Source organism: Aspergillus stella-maris (genome assembly GCF_047715825.1).
Source record: "Aspergillus stella-maris strain CBS 113639 unplaced genomic scaffold BDV14scaffold_4, whole genome shotgun sequence".
In the NCBI taxonomy this organism is placed as follows: domain Eukaryota; kingdom Fungi; phylum Ascomycota; class Eurotiomycetes; order Eurotiales; family Aspergillaceae; genus Aspergillus; species Aspergillus stella-maris.
The window spans coordinates 409357-434057 of NW_027396798.1; the positions used below are offsets into that span (position 1 = coordinate 409357).

Genomic DNA, 24701 nt, shown 5'->3' on the forward strand with positions numbered 1-24701 from the left:
TATACTTCATATCCTCTGCCAAGCAACACGTCTTGCCTTCAGAAACAATCCTAGTCTTCCGGCGATCATGTAACGCTGAACGCCTAAGCTGGGCATCAGTTTAGCGATGGATTTATCCTTCCAGCTCATTTGATGCTTGCAGTTGTCGCACTTGCTCACCCGTGCCTTAAATGATCGTCACATATAATGCATGTTCCTGGATTTTAGCCTTGCGAGCTTCTTAGGCGTAGGTCAATCTTAGCAAGATCGGCGCTTGGCAGTTGGGCCCTGGCTGTCATGGTGCCCTGATAATTAGCACAGCCACTATTGTGGAGGCTGTTGTGCAGACCTTGCGAGGCTCTTGCATCTGAGATAGGCTCAGGAAGATTGGCGATCCGACGTTATGCATACTTGTTTCGGCCAAGATCTCGTCATCTCCACCCTAATTGCAGATTATCAGCTTACCCCCCCCGCAGAGGGAGGTGTATAGCGAGGAAGAAGAGGAGCAAGAAACGGAAATTCATAAGCACTTGTGCCAGGAGTGGGATCATTGTGGACTTCATAAAGAGGGTAACATCATTCTCCAGCTATAACATACCTCCTAATCGCGTACTAGATAGAATAAGGCACCAGCCACAAACGATTTCAACACAATCTAAAAAATATCAAGCTAGACACGACTCCAATCCTTTGCGAGCAAGCCGATCCGCATTAAAGTCTGCGCAATCTACACTCTATCCAACTCTGCAGCCTCTGCCTCCCTCTTCACAGCCTCGCTCGATTCCATCTCATGCCTTTCTCTCAAAGACACCAAATCCCTTCCACTCACACCTCCAACCTCCTCCGCATGGCGATCAAGGATGCCATTAGTCTCAGCAATAGCCCCAGCCTGCCTCCTCCCAATAATCCCCTCCTGAAGATTCCTATTCCCATCATTCCGACAGCAGCTCTCAGGCGTCTTACCCGCAAGCTGAGGAGGCGGCTCAAAGCCATTCTCGGGTCCACAGCTGCCCTTATTTGCATCATTGCGACAGGCGTACCACAAACCGTTGACCTTTACGGAGTCGACGGACCCGCTGGGGGAACAGCCCCAGCCGCCGCAGGTACAGATGTTGTCGCAGTTGCCGGACCAGGCGACGCCGCAGGCTGTGTTGGAGGTGTAGACCCAGCCGTCGCCGGGGTTGAAGAAGGCGTAGTTGTAGCCTGGACATATTGCGGTGGCGAGAGGGAGGATGGAGATGGGGAGGAGGAGGGAGGTGTACATTTTGAGTGCGGATAATACGCCTGGATTTCTGGAAAATGGAAGTAGAAAGTGAATCTGAATTCGAGAACTTAGAGATATGCCTGTTTCTCTGGCACGTTTACTATGGGTTACTTTATATTTGGCACCTGGGATAGATCGCTCACATGTCGCGGCCTCGGCCCCCAGTGTGGCTTTTACCTAGCCTCGCAAGGTTGTTGACCCTCGCAAACTTTTCGGTACCTAGTCATAGGATTTACAAAGTTAGGCGTTACCTATGTAGTAATCCTGGGCGTCAGATCCTGTTCAGATGCCAACGAGTCAATATGTCAACGGACTCACCGCGGTTTTTCACAACAGCGCTCGCTCTTATGAGGGTAAACTTATGGAACCCGGCCGATAGAAATTATGAAGGGCTAATGACGATTGACTGGAGCACGGCAAGTAAATTATCAACTACAACAAAGAAGCATCTATGAGTGGAAAGGACGGAATTTCAAGCCAGAGCAAAGACTGTTCAATTCACGATCATTGAGGTGGGCATAGTACTTGACATCATGAATGATCATAACTTAGATCTGTTTCTCGACCTACAAACTCTTCCCAGCCCGGTTACAACCCCAATATCTGACACCATATCATCGGTGGTGTCTCTTTCGAGATCGCTTCCTAGAAGCAGCGGTCCTGCGACAGATTAAAAAGATCATATTAGTTATGAGCATCACAAAAGGCGTGGAGATTCGAACGTACGCAACACACGAGGAAACTGCCTGCCCCATCACACTTGACTTGGCCGCTAGAGGACTGTTAGAGATGTCTTTGGCTTTTGGGGTGCGGGAGCCCGATTCTCACTGATTGGCACAAGTGTCAGGGGAGTGGACCTCCTGAGGTATGGTTAGTATAAAGTATGCCTGGGAAGTTTACCCTCAAAAGGCAAAGACTATGCTTACGCGACAGTTGGTACCCTGCTGGGCAAAGGCCACAGCAAGAAGGGCAGTGAAGACAGCGAGAACGCGCATATTGATTGAAGAGCTGTTTGAGATGGGAGATGGCACAATAATGAAGAGATATTGCAAATCCAGGGGAAACTGGAACTTATTTATGTCTTCGTTGCGTGTACTCTGTTCCCTTGCACACTTACAGATATGTTCAAATGTCGCGACTAAGGTTACAGTCGAGTTAGCGCAAAAAGTAATTCAGTGCCGCCGAGAATATACAGGAGCCCGTAAAATCTACACAAGGACATAGCGAATATGTCTATAGAAAGAGAAGCAACGATCTTCAGCTTACAGGTTGCATGTTACAACTCATCTTTGCACATCGGAGATGCATAGCTGCATTTCGGGCCCTCTTGGCTGCTCTTGGCTGGGGGGCCTTGCAGAGTGATCTGCGTCTGACTCCAGCAGATCTGGTCGAGTTGGAAGAACCAGGACCGATAGTTGCCGGAAACAAAGATGTCGATCGATTCAGATGGGATCATCGTGGCCATAGAGTTCGTTGCGCCTTCTCGGGGAAGAATCAAACTAGGAAGCACACAGCGCTTCCTGGGGTTGGCACGTACGTAATGAAAGAGCCTATAATTGGTATTCTGCATGTAAGCTGATCTCACTTGAGCTTTGAAGTCTTGGCTGCGAGTTCACCCCGTACTCACAAGGTATCCAGAATGGCATTAATGCACAGAACGCGGGTTACTTCGCGACTGCCAAGTCAGAAGGTGGAAATGTTGGCTGTTGTTCCGAATTGGGATTGAAAGCTAAACATAAAGTGTCTCGTTATAACGAGTATGCTCTTTTTACCATCTCAAATTGAGGATGACAGTCTCAGCCCAGGCATTCCTTCATACTACCCAAATCAAATTCCCATCAGAAGCCTCTCGAAGACGCCACAAACGCCTCTCATCTCCGCCTACTAGACCCTAATTCAACTTTATTTGCATCACCCACTTAGGAGTCCTCCTTAGGCAGTCTGACAAGAGTCAGCTTACGGAATGGTGACAGCTGCATGTATGCAACCCCTCATATCCTGGCCAAGACTCTTTCAGTAGGGAATCAGCGACTGACCGAATAGCTTGAGAGCTTGAGGACACTATTAATTTATATATCTCACAATTTTGAGCCCTTCTTTAATTGAAGCGAATACAAACCCGTAACAAATTCTTTAAAAAGTGAAATAGTTGATGTTCAATAACATACCCGAGCTCAGCACCAAAACCCTCAATCTTCACCCTTATAAATCGAGTGCTCCGACGAATGCCTAGACTCATACTTCCCTCGACTAACCTGAGCGCCCAGCGGCAAATTACTCCAAACAAAATACGGCGCAGGGGAACTCAGCAGCTCGAAAAACCAGTCGAGGCGATACTCACCAGGATGCTGCACACCACCATCCGGGACCCCCTCGAGAGGTCTTTCCTCCCAAGCTTTCTCAAACCGAATCACATCGTCCCCGTCTGGAAACAGGATTGTCAACCCGCGAGGTAAATTCCGCCGCATTTCCTCGAAATCAGGTCGCTTAGCTGGTACATCAATCAAGACGCTGACGAGCAATTTTCCATTGAGGGCCTTTTCTTTGGCTCTTGCTTCTGCTGCGGCGGCGGCGATGGCGCTTCGGCGTGCGCGCGTGCGCAGGGCTGGTCCTTCGTCATTATCTGACTGGTCGAGGGCAGTGTTAGGCATACTTTCCTCTTCCAGATCAGTATCCTCATCATCTGGACGTCTACGAATCCACATATGCAGTCGCATACACTGATTCTCACCGACCATTATCCAGCGGTGCAAGAGGGTATGGATTGCGTCGCCGAGGATATGGCCCTCCGTAGCGACATCGAGGTCCTTTGCTGGGATGACGAGATCGAAGATCACGGGCGTGGTGTAGTTCGGCTGGATGGTTGAGAGTCTGGGTGTGTATGTTGACTTTCGGATCCCTGTGTTTATGATTTCCGTTGTCTTGTCTTTACAGCTGCTGCACATTGTGGGCCAGTGGTGGGCGTCGCAGACCATGGTTATGGGGTTCGAGGGGCGGAGGCCTGCTGGGCGGAGTGGTAGGGACTGACGGGTTTGAGGCTCGGATCTCATGGTGTCGGAGGTGTGTCGGATTTCTGGTCGAGAAGAGAAAGTGGTAGCGGGCATGTTGCTTATAGGGTTCGCATAGAGGGATCAAGAACGAAATGGTTCTTTGAGGCCTTACAATGAACATCTTTGTCGTAAAAGGAACTACTTTGTGAGACGGACCCGAAAGATAAGGGTATAATATAAACAAAAGAGACACTGTCTCGGTCTCTCATTGTCTTCAGTTGTTGAAACTCGGAGCCAGTCTAGCTCTGAGCATTGGTTACGATTGTACCCTCTCATTGCCAGTATGATAAGCTGGGAGTCCCAAGATGAATGCACATAAAGGAACTCCGATTCGAGCCCGCTATATCCGTTCTGCAAACTTGCAGTTGGTTAAACCCGCTCTGGTCGTTTGAAGTACGGCTAACTAGGCTGCAGTATTGTTTTCTAACACTATGACGCTTTTGCACCTACAGGGCTTGAATATACTCACGGAATTTCCAAGGTTGACATAAGGTTAGGTTGACGGCCCCGCAAAACCTTCCCAGAGCCTCACAACTATGACTGAACCTCATCTTTAAGCATGCCCCCGTTGAAGAAAACCAAGATACAGAAGCTGGGAAGCTCCAAGCTAGTGTATACAATGCCAAACGCGTGATATTGGGACTCGCGGTGTAATTCATTGGAATTAGAGGGGGCTGCTGGTATAAGAAAGGAGGACGCTGCTAGTTCTGGAGAACGTCATTGCTAGCCAAGTGGCTTTTAAGCTCCGTTATATCATAAAGAAGAAGTTGCCACCCAAAGTCCCCCACTGTTCCGTTGGAAAAAATCAAATCCAGTCAAACCCGACAGAAGGATAGCGCATTCCCACCGACATCTGAGAGATCCATTCGTTTGGGCTCAAATTATCTCGGCCTTGCTGCAGCAATCCAGTAGCCCGGGCCTTCTGGAACTCCGCGTCTGAGGGCGCATTCCACAAGTCATCGCTATCCGGCATGGAAAATTCCAAGTCTTGGAGTGTCAGGAGGTCGCTCTTTGTATCTTCTGACTGCCTCTCGAACATTGAGCCCTTCGAGCTTGATGTGCAGAGCCGACACAATTTATAGAGCGCCAATCCGAGGCGCTTGGCTTCCTCCACAGCAACCCAGACAAGGGTCGGCGGGGCTGAGGGTGAATGTTGAGCTAGCATATTCAGATAGTTAAAAACACCCAAGCTTCTTGTAGTTTCGACAAGAGACGTGAGGATATCATAATTTGGGCCTGGTAGTTGGCAGCGCAAGTTGATGTCAAGCGGAGTTTCGCTTTTGGCGATGATGAGCGAGAATGTTACCTGGAGGAGAATGCCCTGGTAAGATGCCATGAGCCAGGGCGTGTCTTGCTGAAGTGGTGACGACTCTGGTATATACCATGTGGACTGTCGAGGGGAAGGTGTTAGTGCTAGACCGTTTATCAAGATCTGAAAACTTTGTACTGTCTTTGGGTCACGATGTACCTTTTGTTCTTGGATCGCGGCGAGTACTCTGTTATGGAAAGACATCGCCCTCTCGCGCGAGGTAGGGTCGCCTTTAATCCATAACCCAATCATCAGCACCGATTGAATAAGAATGCAAGGTTCCCGCCTATAATCGAATGTCGCTCGATGGAGGAACGGCCATGTAGGGTGGAACTCGTCGAAGTAAATATCAACAAATTCCTGACCAATCCATGGATGAGTGCCAGATGGTGTATTGACGAGGTTTTTGTTTAGAACAGGGTCTATCGGCTGAACATCGACGTTGCTCTCATCTTGCATCTCGTGGCTGGTACGAAAACAAGAAACCTTTCGCCGGCGGCACCGCCTACAAGGATACCCTCCATCGCAGCGTTCTTTTCGAGCATGGCAGGACTCGCAGGCTTTATGCGTCCGGATAGCCGGGGGCTCTTTGTCGGGATGGTACTTTTGTACATGGCGGCGGAGGAGGTCGCTGATGGTCATTAGTTAGCTTTATGAACGAATTGAATGACGGTGAATTCTAGCTCTAGGTGGTGTATACCTTCTAGCCAGGCTACTGGCGCAGTAGAGGCAGGAGAAGCGCCGGCCCTTGGTATGGGACACAGAATGGCGGTTCAGGTGTTCCTTGCGTCGGTAGGATGCCGTGCAATCTGGGTATCCACATTGAAAAAAGGCGTGACCAGATTCGGCGTCTGAGAGAGAATTCATTTTTCGATTGATTGTTGCCTGCGACTCTGCGATTACCTGGGCGGGATGCCGGGGAGTGGGACATTTTAAGAGAAACATCCCATTATTGGTGAACCATGGTTGGCAATCTGGTTAAGTAATCTTTGTGGCCCTATACCGAAATGACCGGCATCCCGCTCGGCTCATCCCACCCAAATCAGTTAGTATATACAATGTGCTTTTAATAAGCCCTTCTGCTCGTTCTATAGGTTGCAATACAAGGCTATATTTTGTTTTCACACCTTGAAGAATTTCCCGATCATAACAGTCTCTTCTATATATCGCGACTACACAAGAGCATCAACCAACGGAACCGCCCTGCATCGATACCACATGGCCAATCCAGAAAACAGCACAAAAGATGAAGAGGACACCACTTCCGAGGCTCCAGATTTGCGAGGCTCACAAGATTATGAGGTCTTTTGGGAGGCAGAAGACCCGGGAAACCCCCGCCTCTGGCCGCTGTGGTATAAGGGAGTCACTGTTGTGACAGTGACTCTCGGAGCAACAGTGGTTAGCCTTTTCAGCACATTATACACTTCAGGTATACCAGGCTTGGAAAGCGATTTCCAAATAACAAAGCTTGTAGGTCTCCTAGGAGTATTCACCTACCTTCTGGGCATGGCCTTTGGCGCTGTCGTGTTCGCCCCGCTCAGCGAGATTGTCGGTCGCCGCCCGATTTACTTGATCTGTATGAGTCTATTTCTGATCATGGTTCTCCCAAGCGCTTTAGCACATAACATTGAAACAATCCTCATAAGCAGATTCTTTGGCGGCTTCTTCGGCAGCGCGATCATGGTGAACTCGCCCGCCTCGGTGAACGATGTTGTTTCCGACTATCATCGCCCACTGGCTCTCGGTATCTGGTCTATTGGACCAAACAATGGTCCTGTATATGGTCCGATTATAGGTGGCTTTGTCTTTGAGTACTTGGGCTGGAGGTGGACGAACTGGATTGTTCTGATTGTTGGTGGCGCTGTCCTGGTCATCATGTGCTTTGTCAATGAGACGTACGCTCCTGTTATACTGCGAAAGCGCGCAACAGAGGTTAGAAGGAATACAGGGGACTCTAGGTGGTGGACGCGCTATGACAGAAAACAGACGCATCTAGCACAGCTGAAGACCGGACTCAGTCGTCCTTTTGTCATGCTGGCTACTGAGCCTATCTGGTAGGGCAAGCCCTTGCATCTTGCGGCCATGCGCGCTTTCGCTAACACGAAATAGCATATTCTGGGACAGTTACGTCGCACTAGTCTACGGAGTTCTCTACCTGTGCTTCGTCGCATACCCAATCGCCTTCCAGACACAGCGCGGCTGGTCCCCCGGTATCAGCGGCCTCTCCTTCATCGGTATCGGAGTCGGCGTCTTCATCGCCATTGCATGCGAGCCGATCTTTCGGAACATCATTAACCTCCATCGCAAGGACCCCAAAACAGGAGAGGTCCCACCAGAGTCAATGGCTCTTATTGTAATCTTCGGCGCAACGCTCCTCGCCATCGGCCAGCTCTGGTTTGCATGGACGTGCCAGCCAAGCACCATCCACTGGATTGTCCCCATCCTAGCCGGTGTCCCCTTTGGCGCGGGCAATGTATGTGTCTTCATCTACGCTACTAACTACCTGGCGCGGTCGTACGGGATATACACTGCTTCTGCGCTTTCGGGGAATATGTTCTTGCGGAGTCTAATGGGTGCTTGTCTCCCGCTTGCTGGTCCGTCCATGTATAAGACTCTGGGCTTGAACTGGGCTTCGACTTTGCTTGGGGCTGTGGAGACAGTTTGTATAGCTATTCCGGTTGTTTTCTACTTCTATGGACATAGGATTCGTATGGCGAGTCCGTTGATTCAGGCTATTGAGGGCGATAAGGGGAATTTTTGAGGGTTCTCTTTCGGGGTTGTCTTGATACTCGATGCTACGTTTGTTGGCGTTTGATTGGAGATTATAAAAATATTTTTTATACCGAGGCAAACTCTCGTATAAAATACATAATAGAGCTTCTCTGAAACAGGGTTTCTATCTACAAATTCCACAGGCACTGGGCAACGGCTTCGATGCCGAACTGGCTAAGACTGAGCAGACTTGCCATAAAAAGAATCTCCACCTCAAGTACCTAATCAGGAGGAATTATGTATGGAAGTCTAATGGACTGTGGGCCTTTCTTTGTTCTTAGCAACAACCCCGCAATGGCCCCGAATAAAGCAATTGTACTTCAACCAGACAGTCCCCTCTCCCACTATAGATGCCTCTGGATCATCCATCATGGCTCCCCCCGTTCGCGCAGACCACATTGACTCTTTGGTGCAGCCCCCGTATTCCGCGATCGCCCAAGTTTCCCAGACCTGACGCGTAAAAGCCAGTCGGGGGAATTCCGACTGATGCTGCCACCAAGTGGACGTCGGAGAAGCAAAATCCGTCGTTTAGACTTGTTGATTTTCCCCTAACTGTCAAGAGAGGATCATATCCCGACTAAACCTGGGGTGTCCTCCACAAATTTCAAGCAGTTAACATGGTACGGATAAGTGTTTAGTCTCTCGTTATGCTCCAACTCGGGGATCGGACTTGGTTTCTAGATCGGGGTACCCCACGGGGTGGTCCCTGAAGGATTCGAATTATGTCAATGGCACATTAAAAATCCAGACACGATACCAGAGTCGTACTAAACTCCGCAGCATGGGGTCAAGCTAGTCTCCAAATTGTGGAGGGGCATGGAATCGTAGTGGTGGCCTCACACAACTGTAGAAAACTTGAGGACTATAATAACCCATCTTATGGTACCATTGTCGACATGCTAAAATCCAGACAGGCTATACTGACAGACTCCTTTGCCAGGAGACACTTGGACAATGCGTTTCACTCTCGGTCTAACACTGGCCGTGCTCATCCTGCAGGGAGGCACAGCAAACGCCCTCGCCAACCTCACTGTCAACACAACATCAGGCAAAGCATACGGCCTCATCAACGGTTCAGCCCCCGACGTGGTTCAATTCCTAGGAGTACCATATGGTGAAGCACCAATAGGTGAACTGCGGTTCCGACCACCACAGAGAAAGCGACCCATTGATGGGGGCATTATAGATGCTACGAAACCGGCGGGTCTATGCCCTCAGTATCATGAGGATAAGGAACGTTATCCATCTGTCTATACTTTCGATGCGCCCTGGTTGCAGCCGTGGGGTAATTGGACAGAGGACTGTTTGAATTTAAACGTTTGGGCGCCTTATAGCCCGGATCAAAAAGCGCAAAAAGGCAGTCTTCTTCCCGTCATAATTTGGATTTTCGGGGGTGGATTCTATGAAGGTGGCTTGGATACCCTGGCCATGGACCCGTCGCAGTGGATTCAGCGGACGCAGTCTCATATTGTTGTTGCTATCAAGTACGTACAACAATTAGTTATACTCAACGAGAGAACCTACTAACTAGCTGACACCATCTCCAGCGCCCGCGTCAACATTTTCGGCTTCCCCAACAGCAGGGGTCTAGGCGAAGAAGGCCAAAACCTAAACATGGGCCTCCTCGACCAACGCTCCGCCATCGAATGGATCCGCGACAACATCGCTTCCTTCGGCGGCGACGCCACGAAGATGGTCCTCTGGGGTCAAAGCAGTGGCTCTGCCAGCACGGATTACTACAACTACGCGTACCCGCATGACCCCATTGTCGGCGGATTTATCCAGCACTCTGGGAGCGTGTTTGCGACGGGCGAGAGCAAGGATGCTCAGATGTTGAATTTCTCATCGGTTGCGCGGGGTGTTGGGTGTTCTGGTCTTTCGCCGAGGGAGGAGCTGCGTTGCATGCAATTTAATGCTAGTGCGGAGGATATTGTTAGTTTCTGGCAGAAGTATAATCTGGAGCATGAAGAGGGACAGTTGTTGTTTACGACTATTGTGGATGGTGTTACAAAGTTTCAAAACTACACTGAGCGGGCTATTGTTGGGAATTACTCTAAGCTGGTGAGCACTGCCTTTTCATTATTGATTGAGCTATTACCGATAACTTTATAAAGCCCGCCATTGTAGGCACAAATTACAACGAGATGGCATCACTGATCGACTGGCCGGGGGTAGCAGGCCCTAACCTGACAGACCTGCACATCCAGACCCTCGGCCACCAGCAATGTCCCGCGAATTACAATTCAAAGTACATCTTCATCCGTAAAGCAAAACACTTTACTAATACCAATATCAGGCTCCGATTCACCACAAACTCCACAACATTCCGGTACCTCAACAACGCCTCATTCCCAAACATCTCGCCCCTCCCATGGGAAGGCGCCTACCACACATCCGAGCTTCCTCTGCTCTTCGGTACATTTAAGCAGTACGGACTTGGCAATTCAACGCCCTCCGCCCTAGAATACGCCACGGCCGCAAAATGGCAGGAATTCTATGTAGCGTTTGCACGCGATCCTGTTGGGGGTTTACCGGCGGCTGGCTGGCCTGCTTGGACGCCGGACGGGAGTGTTTTGATGTGGAATTTGAAGAATGAGAATGGGTCGACTGTTGCTGTGTCGAGACTTATTGATGCGGGGGATGTGGAAGCGCCGTGTGAGGATATTACTTGGAGTATTCAGACGCCTTAGAAGTTCAACCTGATAGGGAGTGTCGCTTGCTCGGTGAGATTCTAATCGAATATGATATGCGATCCCCAGAAAAGTGTAATCGCAATGAGGTGGTAACGAGAACTATCCCATCCGTTGACAAGTACTAGAATGGCAGCAAAATACAGGCTCTCATGTAGCAAGCTAGAGTAGTGTAGAGATAGGACAGGAAAACATACAGCTTGTAAATCTGGAAATGACTAAACTAGATGGCAATGATTAGCCGGCATCCCGCTCAGATTATCACTCCTAAGTAGTGGCTAGATGTGAAGCTTGGTAATTAATATACCATTGATTAATTTGTCCATTCTACCACTAGGATTGAGAGGGATGCCGGTGGCGGGTGCGGGATACCGGGTGTATGTAATTGCTTCAGCCCGATTACAAGTAGATGCTTGATTTGACATCCATTTGTAAAGCTTCGCCAATTGCTAATCCTGTTCAAATATTTTCAGGTCCCCTGATCATACTCTTAAATAGGCGCTTGTTGCCCAGATTCTTGTGATTGGCATCTCATTCCGGTCCAAAGCACCAATTCCTCCTGCCAGGGTTTATCGAAGCTTCGTTTAGCCACCACATTTCCTCTCAACGCAAAAGCCCCGCCAGAAGCCATAGACCTCTTCACTCACCGAGTTCAAAATGACCCCCTCTCTCAAAGTCACCCACATCGGCACCGCAACCGCCCTCCTCACCATAAACGGGGTAACCTTCCTAACAGACCCCTTCTTCTCCCCCGCCGGAACAACATGGGAGTACGGCGCCATAACCCTAAAAGTATCCGACGACCCAGCGCTGCGCCTAGACCAACTCCCCGTGGTCGATGCCGTGCTACTAAGCCACGAAGATCACCCGGATAACCTCGACGAGCTGGGTCGACAGCTGCTTAATGGTCGTCCTGTCTTTACGACGATCGATGGAGCGAAGAACCTTGCGCCTCGTCCGGCTGTGTTTGGGATGGAAGCTTGGGATGAGATTGAGACTTTCATCGCCGGGAAGAAGTTTAGGATTATTGCGACGCCGACGAAGCATGTACCTGGTGAGGAATGCACGGGGTTCATTGTTACGGGCCCCGTTGAGGAATGGGGTGTTGGACGGGACGGTCTGCCCAACGCGATCTATTTCACCGGTGACACGGTGTATATCGATGAACTTGATGTTATCGGCGAGAAGTACCATATTTGTGCTGCCGTCATGAATCTGGGTAATGCGCATGTGCCTGCGACGGAAGATGGGAAGAGAGAACCGTTCCAGATCACGATGGGTGGAAGGGATGGAGCGAGGTTGTTTCGAGCTATTAAGGGCGATGTGCTTGTTCCTATGCATTATGAGTCTTGGGGGCATTTTACGGAGTTTGGGGAGGAGCTTAGGAGGGCTTTTGAGAGTGAGGGGGTTGAGGAGAGGGTTTGTTGGTTGAGGGGGGGCGAGGAGGTTGAGATTTTTTAGATGCTTGAGATTTTGGGATCGTGTGAGAAGATTTTGGTGTCTTTGATTGATTTTTATCAAGTTCTTGATCAAAAGTATTATTATAGAATGTATATTGTTTCGCTAGATTACTGATGCCGTGTGTTCTAGACCAATTGTAGTAGATAGGTACACAAAGTGCGGCCTCGGTTATTTTGCAGCCCATCATCAAGCGCAATTTATGGCTTTGTCCAGATCATGCTCTATCAGGTCATCATGATTAGTATATGCATTGAATAGACTCTTGCCGCCAGCCGATCTTCCTTGACCCGTGGGAGAAGAAACGTACCAAGCTGTGAATCCAACTCCATATCATCATCATCATCATCATCATAAGGAAGCTGTACTGGGTCTTCAGAATCCAATAAATTGTCTTTCGGAGCTGGTTCCGAATCGCCCATGTTGGTTTGGGGCTCGGGGGCGTAAGTGAAAGTATTGTCTGTAAATAGGCTTGGGACTGGGACGGGATTGCTCGTATATTCGGTCGTAGGTGAGTAGGGTTCAGCCATATTGGCCCAACTCTCCAAATTTCAGTTGGGTGATTAAAAAGCCCTCTATGGCATCCAAAGCTTTAGTAAATATGTACCCAGCATTTATTCGATCCAAGGATAGGGCTTCAGTCAACCCCGGTAATGATCGTCGTGGCGCCCCATTAACCCCGGAAAAGACTAGGCAGGACAGGTCTCGAACTCTCAATGTTACTGATAAGACTGCAGGATTCACACCCTCGTCAGCAGCAGCTCTGAGCGAATGCTGACATCATAGTCCTGTAAGGGAGACTGAGACTCAGATGATGCTTGTCAGGTGGTCGGTCGGGATCCAATTCACTGTGACATCAAAGCGCAGCACTATGGTTCATACAGTGGATATGACAGTAGCGTGGACGGATAATACTTCCTGGGCGATCAATTCATGGGGTAGGCAAGCGATCGATGTGGCTTGAGCTATAATGGTCCGGTATTTTGATTTGAGAGCCCGATGAAAATTGTCGGGAGATTCACATAATGTACGGAGCTGCATCTGAAAGAGCTTACCGGTATTTGAGCTATAGCGGTTTGTGGGCCTGATGGGCGTTTTCCAGGGCATGCTCAATGGATCCGGGGTACTCTGAGGTACGGAGCATAGTGGGCCGACCATTATTCTGGATCGGCCGAAGAGGTGACAGTATTCGGAGGCAGACCGCCAATTCATCCATTGTGAATTCACGAGCTGCCATCATCCTTAGGTATGCGCTGTTTCCAATGTATTATTTGCTGCCTAGCCCGGTATCTTGGAAGTTGGAGCTGCCGAGCCTTGGGTGTACCGTATGACGCAAGAGCGGCTGTAACTTTAAAAGAAACAGGACTCCTTGATAAGCTGTCCCTATAACTCTATTCTGTTAAGGACCGCTCTGTTTACTCACAATCTCAGATAAGGACCAAGAAAGTATACCTTGATGCATAAGTCTTATCGCCCTGGAATCGAAATTGAGCTTGATGAAGATGTCGCGACGTTTTGGAGCATCCCTGTTGCGGATCACTACTCGTGCGGTGCCTAGGCCGGTGCCTGTGTCGTTGTCTTGTAGCAAATGTGTTCGCCCACCGATCGGCAGCATCAACGCGACTAGAACACTAGCCGGACATGCGCATCTCAAAGAGAGACTGCCCAAAAAGGACGGCGAAAGGAGCAAGGAGCGATTCCGCGAGTTCCAACTGGCAGGAAAGGTTTTTGCAGTGACAGGCGGAGCCCGGGGCTTGGGCTTGTCCATGGCAGAAGCATTGGTCGAAGCTGGCGGAGAAGGTACGTTCCAATCATGCCAAAGAATTTGTTCAATACTAATCCGAGCAGTATACTGTCTTGACAGACTCGAAGAGCCCGACGACGAATTCCGCGCCGCCCAAGACCGTGCGAACCCTGACTTTGGAGGCGCCTTGCATTACCGCCACATGGACGTGACCGACGATGCCCACACCGAAGTTGTCATGGCAGAGATCGCAAGCCAGAAAAACCGCCTCGATGGACTGGTCGTCGCTGCAGGAATCAATCATGTCGAGCCCGCCTTTGAACACACTCCAAAACAAGTTGATGAAATCATCCACATCAACTACACCGGTGCCTTTCGAAGTGCTGTGTCGGCTGCAAGAGTCATGATGGACCGAAAATGTCAGGGCTCGATCCTGTTTGTCGCGAGTATGAGCGGCTTGATCGCGAACAAAGGCATGGTGTCCGCCATCTATAACTCATCCAAGGCGGCGGTTATCCAGCTTACTCGAAGCCTGGCGATGGAGTGGTCAGAGGCCGTGGCGGATGGCACCGGGGGTATTCGCGTCAACTGCTTGTGTCCTGGTCACATACAGACACCGATGGCTCACATGGTGATGGAACAGGACCCAGAGACAAAGGCGACTTGGGAATCAGAGAACATGATGAAGCGACTGGCGAGGCCAGAGGAGTTCCGCGGTGTTACGCTGCTTCTCATGAGCGATGCCAGCAGCTTTATGACTGGAAGCACGGTTGTTGTTGATGGAGGACATACCGCTTGGTGAGCTGTTTCAGACTTTCAAATGTTAGATTGGTCAGCGATAGATGTTATACCTCTTGCGTTTGAACATTGGAGTTGAATTTCATGAATTCGTTAAGGAATTTTCTCTGTTGAAGGCGTAGTGTAGTCATGTGTGATCGCTTCCTTCTCAGATGACGACAACCATCTTCTCCCACCTCTTCTCTACCTGGACTTGCAGTCATCTCGAAAGCCCAGTCGCGCTGTCTGTATCAGATGAAAGATAAGGTCTTTCTCAACAGGACTACAGGTACCTGTCTCGAGTTCATTGACAAGGCAAAGATGATGCTTCGTTAACGCGTCTGCCTATCTGCCGTTGGCGTGCTTTATCTTCCACTGAAAATAATCGAACATAGACAGAACGCGCGACGGTCTTGTCTCCAAAATGCCCATTGACAAATCTACGCGAACGACTCATTTGAGCGCCATCAAGATACCTGATGTTATCTACTTCCTGCGAGTTTCACCGGAACCGCTGCCCTATATAGGAAGTAGTACCCTCCGTGGTCCGTTGCCTATTATCCGGTGCAGACAGACCTTTTCTCAAGGTGGAGTTACCGATAGGAAGACCATCGGGAAGCGTCACGCTTACGATACCAGTTGGATTAACCCCAACGAACTGCAGACTAGATAGGATAAATACTTGGACGTTACCTCAGCTTGCATGGCGCGACTTGGAGATGAATGAGGATGAACAGTGCTAAGCACGCTAATAGCATTGGCAACCGGGTCTCGGCCAGGAACGCCGACGATGAGTTCCAGTATGGAAAAAAAAAAAAAAAAAACTTCTGACATCAAAGTCAAGCAGGCGCACGGCGTCTCAGGTTTTGATATAGTTGGTGGACATATATTGGCAGTCGGAGATGTTCCCGAAGTCCGATGGTGGCAGTGTCCCTCCCCGGATTTTACCTTATGGATAATTCCTGGGGTGCGGGGCTCGTCATCTCCAAGTCTAAATGCCGGTGAAAGAATGAGCAATGTTCACTAGAATGGTATTCATCCCGCCTGACTCGCAACAACCTCGGGAGGGGGAGATGCCTTGATAACGTGCCAATGGCGTCTTCACCGGGGCCGAACGACATAAATATGTTGCATGCCCAGATCGTCCTCTGACGGTTTTCCACTACTCAAGTCACCTGTGAGTGTACTCGGACCAGAATGCGAGTATCAATCGTTGCTGCCTTGACTCTCTCAGTTGGGACATTCGCTATTCCAAATGGCCGAAGCAATCCCAGTGCCCCCACAGCCCATGTCCAGAACGGGACATATGAGGGTATATATTCCCCAGAGTATGACCAGGACTTCTTTCTAGGTGTGTCTTTTGCGCAGCCCCCTGTGGACGATCTCAGGTTCAGACTGCCACAGTCTTTGAACTCGACTTGGGAGGGTCCTAAGCATGCGAAGGATTACTCTCTCCTCTGCGTCGGATACGGTGTACGTATACAATACCAAGTACTGTGAGCTCTTCAGCTAACTTATACAGCTTGATCAAACATTCTACAATCAGTCGGAAGACTGTTTGTACCTCAATGTCATACGACCAGCTGGCTACGAGCAACAGAAGCTCCCCGTAGCCTTCTGGATTCATGGCGGGGGATTCGCCAATGGCGGCGGTGGTGATCAGCGGTATAACCTCTCTTTCATCGTCGAACAGTCGGTAAATATTGGTAAGCCAATTATCGGTGTCTCAATCAATTACCGCCTCAGCCTCTGGGGGTTTCTGCACTCCAATGAAGTTGTCGGAGAGGGGATCACGAACCTCGGCCTACGAGACCAGCGATTAGCTTTGCACTGGGTACAGGAGAACATTGCGGCATTTGGGGGAGACCCGAAAAAGGTAACTATCTTTGGCGAGTCTGCTGGTGGTGCTTCTGTTGGTATCCATGTAAGTCATGTTTAAATGTTATGGAATAATAACCCAACTAACACCACGCACAGCTGACAGCATACGGAGGTCGTGACGACAGCCTCTTCCGCGCAGCGATTCTCCAGTCCGGAAATCCAATCTACTATGGTGCCCAAAACGGAACACAGCGCTCACAGCCCTATTTCGAGTCCATCGTCTCCAAAGTCGGATGTAACGACGCGTGGGACAGAATCCAATGCCTCCGCGAGGTTCCATTCCTAACACTCAACGCGACAATGAACGCATCGTTGGAGAGCAGCACCTTCGGTCCAACAATAGACGGCGACTTCATTCGTACATACGGCAGCAAGCAGCTCCGCAACGGCCAATTCGTCAAAGTACCCATCATAACCGGCGCGAACAGCGACGAGGGCGCGTCATTTAGCCCGACTGGTATTAACACGACGCAAGATTTCAAAGATACTCTGTCTGCGTTTCTACCATCGACCTTTCAAGATGCCATATTAGAAGCATACCCAGACGACCTCTCCGTCAATGTTGTCGCCAGCCTAGGCGACCAGCGCCCTGCACAGCCCTACGGCCCGCAGTATAGACGCAGCGCGTCATTTTGGGGCGACTATTACTTCATTGCGTCGCGGCGAGAGACAGCGAATACGTGGGCTGAACACAGTGTTCCTGCGTACGCATACAGGTTCAACGCTATACCCGCCGGTGTCCCGCCCGAGGTCGGAGTCGGACACTACAAGGAGATCGGGTTCATGTTCAACAATATCGAGGGCGTCGGATACCGACCGGATATTTTACCCTTTGCTGGGAAGGGACGAAGCTACATTGACCTCGCGGGGCTAATGAGTTCCTCCTGGATTAGTTTCGTGCATGATTTGGATCCGAATGGGTTTGAGGGAAGGGATGAGGCGGTTCCGCTTTGGCCGAAGTATGAGATGGATGATCCGAGAGATTTCGTCTTTGATGCGAACGTTACGGGTTTTGTTGAAGCGGATACGTATCGGGCTGTAGGGATGAAGCTGATTAACGAAAATGCGCTTGGGGTTCTGCAAAGGTAGGTCGGTGGGTAGGTAGACGGCTTTTGCTGGATCGATGTATATTTTTAGGATCCCGGATGACGAGCTGATCAGTTAAACTCGACACAACATTGATATAGTAGATCATTGAGAACATCTACTGGACGTCGCTATCGTCCGCCTCTCTTGACATTAATCCAATTCCACATGCGATCTTCTGAGGCAGATGGCCATATGCCCGAGCCAATTTGCCTTCCATTTGAAACGAGGACCGAGCAGTTGAGATGCTAAGCACCAGTGGTGCTAGCTTGTTTATGTTCCTAAGCCCCCCCATTGGCAATGAACGCGCTCAGACACCTCCTCGGGAGGCCTGGGCCCAGCGCCTTTGGGGCCAAACAATCCCCACGTGCGTACAGGACAGGGCTTGCAGATACAGCACGGCTTTCTCGGGTTTCACGGCAATGCGGCACCAATTTCGAGAGATGAAGCCAACTACCTCAAGAGCCAAGATCTATCCTACCCTCTTAAGTGATCGGACCCATCCCCTGCCAGGATTCTTACAGGTTATGTTTCGGTTCTTTCGGCCCTAGCCGACTTCGCCTCTCCAGGCCCACTTCAAAGGACCAAAGCCCACTTTATAGCGCCCTCAAACGCCATACTGGGTTAAATCGCTATTCCCCAAAACAAGCACCCTTGCGGTATCGGGGATAGCCCATGTAACCTCATTTGCGGGTCTTGAAATGGCTGCCAATGGGATCTGTAGATTTCCTGGTTCCTGGGCAGGCTAGACTGTTTGAGATAGGGGGAGGCTGCGCTTGGGCATAGTGGAGGCTCTAGTCCAGGGCTGAAATGGAGAACCGCACGCCCGGGGTTTGCATTCTCGGTGCGTGAGATTGGTATTTTGATCGAAGAGCGAGTATTAAGACTGCATATCTCCCGCGCTAGGTACCTAGGCAGATCTTACCACTTGCGCTCGCTTTTTCGCTCCCTACCTACCAACCAACTTACCATTCGCTCGTTTCTCTCCTTGTGATCTCAACAAATCCTATCAAAATGCACTACACCAGCCTCGCCCCCGTAGCCTTTTGCCTCCTCCCCAACGTCCTAGCCGCCAGCAGTACCAGCAATGTCCCCCGCGACGACAGCGTCAGCGGTGACGGCGACAACTGCGCCGGCTTCGCAACGGCCTCTAACCCCGGCGACACCTGCGAAAGCTTCGCAGAGCAATGGAACATTTCCGTCGCCAGGCTAGAGGAACTGAACCCTAGCGTTGACTGCGACGATTTCGATGACCAGGGGCTCTACTGTGTTAATACGGGGCTTGATGATGAGGATGATAGCACTTCGACTTCTACCAATGCCACCACCAGCACAACTACTACTACTACTACTACTACTACTACTTCAGCCACGCCTACTACCTCGGCTGATGATGAGATTACGACGACGATGGAGGCTGCGTCTACTTCTACTTCTACGAGTGACAGTGAGGAGGCCTCCAGCACTGACGCGGATGCTACCCCGACGGCGTCTGATGACGACGATACCACCCCTACAGGCGGCGCCAACATCCAAGCTGCCCCTGGCTTGATTGGTGCTGCTGCGGGCACTTTGATCTGGTATTTCGTTACAGGGCTGATGGCGTAGAGGGCTGGGTCTAGCACAGCGGGAGGTTTATCAGGAACTAGACGATTCTGCATCGAGCTGATTTAAGCTGATCCCGCTAGGATTGCTAGGGAGACGCAAGAATTTGGGGTGCACCAGACACTGATTGGATTATTGGAAATCGGCAGTGTTAGGTCCTTGTTCATATCGCTGAAATGGGTGAGGGCATTGCGAACGAGCCTGACGTCCTGTTTATGTGTCGATCTCTGTATATATAAAGCTTCCTACACAACCAAAGCTTATCTAATTCAGTGCTTAATACTATGTATCATATGCATATATTCTGTATCTAAGCTCCGATCAAACAGGAGACTACCAAAGGACTAAACCCTACTAGTCAAAATGACGACAAGCAAACTTGGCATACTCTCCTCTGCCACTGCAGGAAATCAAACACTGCAAGATACGGTCAAAAGGTCTGGATGTGGATACAAGACCAAGCGAAAGTTGGTTCATGATATCACCACTTCTTGGCGGTGGTATCCCATTGACGCCCGCCAACTGTTGCTTTCAGTCACAAGGAAGTATCCTTTGGGAAGGAATTGGCGGGATGCGACAGGACCTAGGACACACCTGAAATTTTCAAATTCTGTATCCGAGCCTCCAGTCTTGCTTCATACGTATAGGTATCCCCAGGACGGACCCTGCCTTGATCAAGCAGCAAGCCAAGACACTGGACCCGCCTCCGTGGTAATGCCAAGCGCTTCTTCCACCTTTGCCAGCATGCATTAGATAATTGGTGAAGTTAAATAAAAAATCAGTTCCTCGGCAGCTGGTTTCTTCTCGATCATATTCGAATTCCGTTGTTTGCCATGGCCGGCGGCTTTCTCCCCTACCACGAGCCAGGAAGTATGTCCTCACCTCTCGAATTCGTCTACGGAAACTCACTAATGGATACGCAGTCGTCGACATCCTAATCATAATCTCATTCTTCTTCATCCTCTCCTTAGCAGAATGGGCCTCCGCAAAGATCATCCGCGCCGGCATAATCGGGCATATCGCAGTGGGCATTATCTACGGGAAGCCGCTAGCTGATATACTGCATGAGGATTGGCAGAGCACGTTCATGTATGTTGGGTATGTGGGGTTGATTCTTATTATATTTGAAGGTAGGCATTTCTAGTTATTTGAGATTCCATCTGGTGCTAGGTAGCTAACTCTACTTATCAGGTGGATTAAGTGCGCGCCTTGATTTGTTAAAGGCGAATCTGGTGCTTAGTATGCTTGGTGCTGCGACGGGTGTTTGTTTTCCGATTGGGCTTTCTTATTTGCTTCTTTATCTTGGGTTTGGATATGGTACGTCTATATTGTCCGCGCATGAGGTTGGACCATGATTGTATATGAGGCTTATTGATTCTTTGCGTAGGTGCCGTGGAAACATTCATCATTGGGGCTGCGCTGTCGGCAACCTCTCTTGGTACGTACAAGCCCATAGATGTTTATATTTACCCTTCTTAGAGCCTCTACACTATCATACTTACACAATACTCAGGAACAACCTTCGCAGTAATTGCCTCAGCCTCAAGCACAGTTGATCTCGCCCAAACTCGCGTCGGCGCAGTCCTCGTCAGCGCAGCCGTAATAGACGATATCGTCGGCCTCGTCATGGCAAGCGTAATCGAAAACCTCGGCCAACTTCAAGGCAACTCCTCCGTGAATCTAGGCTGGCTAATCGGCCGCCCAATCGTCGCCTCAATCGGCATGGCGCTCGTTACACCCCTAGTGACAAAATTCCTCTTTGCGCCTCTCTTCCGCCGCTACATAGAACACCACTTCGCGCGCTTCGACCACATCTCAAACATCATATTGATGACGCTTAGTCTCTGCGCGTTTCTTGCAATAGCCGCATACACAGGGACATCCGTCCTCTTCGGGGCCTTTCTAGCGGGGACATTCGTGACGTATTTACCATCAAAGCACCCCGAGGGCCCCTTTGTCGTGATGAGCCGAGAAGAGGGAGAGAAATTGGGGCATAAGAGCCCGACCTTTGTGCATACCTTTGAGAGGTACCTTGTTGATGTGCAGAAGTACCTCATGGAACCGCTTTTCTTTGCCTCTATTGGGTTTGCGATTCCATTTGTGCAGCTTTGGACTGGGGTGAGGATTTGGAGGGGGGTTGTTTTTAGTTTGTTGATGGTTTTTGCAAAGGTCAGTTACCTTTTTCCAGGTATTGGGGTTTTTGATGGTTGGCTGATGTTCGGATAGTTTGTTGTTGGGATCTGGATACCGCTATGGGGTATCTTCCCACGCATTGGAGGCCGAAAGAAAGCGCAAAAGCCACAAGAAACCCGAAACGAAAAGAGAAGCCGGTCTAACCACCTGCATACCACCGACGAAGAAAATCCTTCTACAGACCAAAGGTCACCCCCAGAACCTAACAGCAGCCCCAGCAACACCACCGACAAAAAAGCAACCTACCTCTCCGCTTTCCTCCTCGGCGCGGCAATGGTCGCCCGTGGGGAAATCGGTCTTCTAATAATCGAAATAGGATATAATCAGACGTCGTACGTTAGCGAGGACGGGTTCATTACGGGTGTCTGGGCGATTCTGCTGAATACGATTATTGGGCCTGCTGTTGTTGGGATCCTTGTTAAGTTTTGTGGAGGGAGGATTGCGGGGGGGGAGGATTGGGGGTTGCAGTTGGGGGATGGGACTGTGAGGGAGGGAGAAGGGCAAGGGGGACAAAGGGAGGAGGAGGAAGGAGACCTGCAGGGAAATAGTAGAGGTGAGATTGTATAGAGTGCTTACTAGACATATATGAACTGCATAGAACTTCTCGAAAGCTCGATCGTTCTTAGATACGTCCAGCTGTGGTTAAGTAAGTCGAGAACACTCAACTGTCTCTTTCTCTAATAAAAGCAAGGGGCCACCCATATCATCCGCTGCAATGGATCGTGGGGCAAAAATAGGTATCGTGGAATGCCTGACACTTTGAATGTGGCAATATTGCAGTTCAGGTCCACCTATACTACCTGTTGACTCCGTCAACCTCTGCCGAGCAGTACCTGCAAGTGTCAGCTTTTAGACTGTCATCAAGTGAACCACGCCACGATGGGGATGGGAACCGCTGCTCTGGGCAGTCAGCAAACTAGACTCTATCCATCGCCGGGACGAGATGGAATTTGACAAATGAGGTCTTCTAAAGTCTGTTTTGTTGCAGATCCTCGACATCGTCAGCAATTGGTCCTTGGCTGGTAGGCCATGTGGAACGGATGCCTTGATTCAAAAGCCCATGTCAGCCACGATAAGAAACATTTATACCGTCAGACTTGTGCCCAGGAACCAAAAAAGCATTTCCTTTCCTTACGTCTGATCACCACTCTTAGTCTTCTTCACTCCGCCTTCTTCTTCCACCATCAAATAGGCGGAAAGTGAAGCACGACACAGTACAATGCGCGTACTCATCTTCGGGGGCAACGGGCGCGTTGCAAAAGCCATGACAAGTCTGATGCTAGCAAAATCATGGAATGTGACAAGTGTGATACGAAATCCAAGCCAGAAGAAGCCCATACAGTCCCTCAACCATAGCAAGCAAGGAACAATCGACTTCATCACACTTGATCTGAAAGATCTCAAGGGTCCCAGCGAAGTTGAGCAAGCAATTTTGGATAATTGCAGGCCGGATTGTGTTGTTATTGCTGCCGGTAAGTTCAAAAATAAACAGGTCAACATTATCAGCCTGGTTAAGTATGAGCACTTAGTAGCAACATATCTCTGTCCGGTGATAGGGTCCTTCTCCGACGTATACGGTATCGACCATGTCGCAGCCAAGATCATTATCAAGGTAGCAACTTCACCTCCTAGCGTCCGGAAATTTCTATTGATTTAGTTCCCTGCGTCTCGCCAGAAGCCGGCTCCTTGGTGGGATACTCGCGATGTCAAGGACTACACTCAAGAAAAGAACGCCTACCCCGATATAGGCGACACAAAGCTACAATCCGACGAGTATCTGGTTGCCATGGCAAGAAAACGGAATCTCCAGTCAGAGGGCAACTCTTCTGGCTTCTTTCAGGCAATCAGTCTAAGACCTAGTTGGCTTCTGACGAGCCCGGGGACTGGCAAGGTGCATTTGGGCAGGACTCGAGCGCTAGGTCAGATCTCTATTCAAGATGTCGCTGCTGTAGCGGTGGGACTGCCTTCGAGAGACGATACGAGTGGCTGGTTTGACTTGGTACAGGGGGTTATGAGGTAGACGAGGCTATTCAGAAGGCTGTAGGCGATGGGCTGAATAGTATTGAGGGGGAAGACGTTGAGGAGATGTATAAGCTAGCTGATTAATGTAGGCTGTCCGCCTCCCAAATAATAGTTTTCTCCACAAGACAAGTATTATGAGACTGTCCTTCAAGATCTAGAATCAAATGTGATGGTATATTGTAACACTATTAGCAGCTATGCAGAAGGAAGGCGCGGCCCAGTAGACGAGTCCATACTATACAGGCAGGAGCGACTGTGAACTGTCACCTCTAGAAGGAGCGACCTAGTTTCCTACAATAAGGCAGGTACGACACAATCAAAGTATCTTCTTTGGAAGGAGCGACTCAGCCCAGGAACAATATGGCATATGCGCAGTTGCGTCGCAATTCAGCCAGCACAAGCGAAGACTTTACTAGAGCGCCAATACCTATTCCACAATGTCACTGATCGAGTACAAAAAATATGCTAAGGTTCCTAGTCCCACTACGGGGAAGGATAAAAGAATCAAATTTGCCGATTGGCTTGATTTCCTGTGAAAACAGGAGTGGATTGTATAGACGGACGATGCATACTATTTGCTGCGTATTATCTATATAGGTAAGTAGCGGTAACTGCTATATCCGCACTCATAGTCATTAGTTATACCATGCTCTATCACTCTTCAGTCTATGCCGCTGTCTCACCAAGCAGGCGATACTGCAATAGCATGGTAGGCGTCATCGATCTGTGCGCGTGCCTTGCCCTGACATATTTAAACGGCGTCCTTATTTCCCGCCGGATCCAGACAGGGGACCCGAGTCCATCCCTGCACCGCGCCATATTATCGAAATTCCATCTCCGAACTTAGAGCGGCAAACGTGCCCTTGCCCAC

The 24701-nt window shown here is 49.8% G+C and overlaps 12 protein-coding genes across 12 annotated transcripts; 7 read left to right on the plus strand and 5 right to left on the minus strand.

The window, feature by feature from the left end:
- Nucleotides 1-706: 706 nt before the first annotated feature.
- Nucleotides 707-1243, minus strand: BDV14DRAFT_195883 (uncharacterized protein; the record flags this gene model as incomplete). The annotated part of the gene is made up of 1 exon (XM_073772323.1): nucleotides 707-1243. The coding sequence occupies one exon, from the start codon at nucleotides 1241-1243 to the stop codon at nucleotides 707-709; it is 537 nt and encodes a 178-aa protein (XP_073632583.1).
- A 645-nt stretch (nucleotides 1244-1888) lies between these two features.
- BDV14DRAFT_195884 (uncharacterized protein) lies at nucleotides 1889-2238 on the minus strand (the record flags this gene model as incomplete). Its single annotated transcript, XM_073772324.1, has 4 exons — nucleotides 1889-1903; nucleotides 1970-2015; nucleotides 2072-2103; nucleotides 2170-2238. The coding sequence occupies 4 exons, from the start codon at nucleotides 2236-2238 to the stop codon at nucleotides 1889-1891; spliced, it is 162 nt and encodes a 53-aa protein (XP_073632584.1).
- Nucleotides 2239-3432: 1194 nt separating this feature from the next.
- On the minus strand, nucleotides 3433-4347 carry BDV14DRAFT_195885 (uncharacterized protein; the record flags this gene model as incomplete). The annotated part of the gene is made up of 1 exon (XM_073772325.1): nucleotides 3433-4347. One exon carries the CDS (start codon nucleotides 4345-4347, stop codon nucleotides 3433-3435), a length of 915 nt encoding a protein of 304 aa, XP_073632585.1.
- Nucleotides 4348-4855: 508 nt separating this feature from the next.
- BDV14DRAFT_85573 (Zn(II)2Cys6 transcription factor) lies at nucleotides 4856-6516 on the minus strand. The gene is made up of 3 exons (XM_073777701.1): nucleotides 6303-6516; nucleotides 5762-6233; nucleotides 4856-5683 (listed from the first exon to the last, which is right to left on the minus strand). The coding sequence occupies exons 1-3, from the start codon at nucleotides 6467-6469 to the stop codon at nucleotides 5099-5101; spliced, it is 1224 nt and encodes a 407-aa protein (XP_073632586.1). The 5' UTR covers nucleotides 6470-6516; the 3' UTR covers nucleotides 4856-5098.
- Nucleotides 6517-6820: 304 nt separating this feature from the next.
- Nucleotides 6821-8397, plus strand: BDV14DRAFT_209837 (MFS transporter; the record flags this gene model as incomplete). Its single annotated transcript, XM_073775751.1, has 2 exons — nucleotides 6821-7656; nucleotides 7712-8397. The coding sequence occupies 2 exons, from the start codon at nucleotides 6821-6823 to the stop codon at nucleotides 8361-8363; spliced, it is 1488 nt and encodes a 495-aa protein (XP_073632587.1). The 3' UTR covers nucleotides 8364-8397.
- Nucleotides 8398-9328: 931 nt separating this feature from the next.
- On the plus strand, nucleotides 9329-11064 carry BDV14DRAFT_195888 (Alpha/Beta hydrolase protein; the record flags this gene model as incomplete). Its single annotated transcript, XM_073772326.1, has 4 exons — nucleotides 9329-9858; nucleotides 9922-10435; nucleotides 10489-10622; nucleotides 10671-11064. 4 exons carry the CDS (start codon nucleotides 9329-9331, stop codon nucleotides 11062-11064), a joined length of 1572 nt encoding a protein of 523 aa, XP_073632588.1.
- Nucleotides 11065-11721: 657 nt separating this feature from the next.
- BDV14DRAFT_195889 (MBL fold metallo-hydrolase) lies at nucleotides 11722-12525 on the plus strand (the record flags this gene model as incomplete). Its single annotated transcript, XM_073772327.1, has 1 exon — nucleotides 11722-12525. The coding sequence occupies one exon, from the start codon at nucleotides 11722-11724 to the stop codon at nucleotides 12523-12525; it is 804 nt and encodes a 267-aa protein (XP_073632589.1).
- Nucleotides 12526-12711: 186 nt separating this feature from the next.
- BDV14DRAFT_195890 (uncharacterized protein) lies at nucleotides 12712-13052 on the minus strand (the record flags this gene model as incomplete). Its single annotated transcript, XM_073772328.1, has 2 exons — nucleotides 12712-12746; nucleotides 12833-13052. 2 exons carry the CDS (start codon nucleotides 13050-13052, stop codon nucleotides 12712-12714), a joined length of 255 nt encoding a protein of 84 aa, XP_073632590.1.
- Nucleotides 13053-13900: 848 nt separating this feature from the next.
- BDV14DRAFT_164876 (uncharacterized protein) lies at nucleotides 13901-15165 on the plus strand. Its single transcript, XM_073767256.1, has 2 exons — nucleotides 13901-14322; nucleotides 14371-15165. The coding sequence occupies exons 1-2, from the start codon at nucleotides 14019-14021 to the stop codon at nucleotides 15066-15068; spliced, it is 1002 nt and encodes a 333-aa protein (XP_073632591.1). The 5' UTR covers nucleotides 13901-14018; the 3' UTR covers nucleotides 15069-15165.
- Nucleotides 15166-16240: 1075 nt separating this feature from the next.
- BDV14DRAFT_209839 (Alpha/Beta hydrolase protein) lies at nucleotides 16241-18236 on the plus strand (the record flags this gene model as incomplete). Its single annotated transcript, XM_073775752.1, has 3 exons — nucleotides 16241-16516; nucleotides 16566-16967; nucleotides 17021-18236. 3 exons carry the CDS (start codon nucleotides 16241-16243, stop codon nucleotides 18011-18013), a joined length of 1671 nt encoding a protein of 556 aa, XP_073632592.1. The 3' UTR covers nucleotides 18014-18236.
- Nucleotides 18237-19770: 1534 nt separating this feature from the next.
- On the plus strand, nucleotides 19771-22454 carry BDV14DRAFT_209841 (cation:proton antiporter; the record flags this gene model as incomplete). Its single annotated transcript, XM_073775753.1, has 8 exons — nucleotides 19771-20485; nucleotides 20539-20745; nucleotides 20807-20932; nucleotides 21003-21053; nucleotides 21129-21784; nucleotides 21842-21996; nucleotides 22027-22291; nucleotides 22407-22454. Exons 1-8 carry the CDS (start codon nucleotides 20449-20451, stop codon nucleotides 22452-22454), a joined length of 1545 nt encoding a protein of 514 aa, XP_073632593.1. The 5' UTR covers nucleotides 19771-20448.
- A 573-nt stretch (nucleotides 22455-23027) lies between these two features.
- BDV14DRAFT_195894 (uncharacterized protein) lies at nucleotides 23028-23914 on the plus strand (the record flags this gene model as incomplete). Its single annotated transcript, XM_073772329.1, has 4 exons — nucleotides 23028-23280; nucleotides 23365-23420; nucleotides 23466-23727; nucleotides 23814-23914. 4 exons carry the CDS (start codon nucleotides 23028-23030, stop codon nucleotides 23912-23914), a joined length of 672 nt encoding a protein of 223 aa, XP_073632594.1.
- Nucleotides 23915-24701: the final 787 nt, after the last annotated feature.

Excerpts from the sequence above, each read along its gene's own strand:
- BDV14DRAFT_85573 (XM_073777701.1), bottom strand. The coding sequence starts at position 6,469 with ATGAATTCTCTCTCAGACGCCGAATCTGGTCACGCCTTTTTTCAATGT. Across the intron at positions 6,234-6,302 it reads GCCAGTAGCCTGGCTAGAAG|CGACCTCCTCCGCCGCCATG; the intron begins GTATACACCACC and ends AATGACCATCAG. Across the intron at positions 5,684-5,761 it reads CCGCGATCCAAGAACAAAAG|TCCACATGGTATATACCAGA; the intron begins GTACATCGTGAC and ends TCCCCTCGACAG.
- BDV14DRAFT_164876 (XM_073767256.1), top strand. The coding sequence starts at position 14,019 with ATGAAGATGTCGCGACGTTTTGGAGCATCCCTGTTGCGGATCACTACT. Across the intron at positions 14,323-14,370 it reads GGTCGAAGCTGGCGGAGAAG|TATACTGTCTTGACAGACTC; the intron begins GTACGTTCCAAT and ends TAATCCGAGCAG.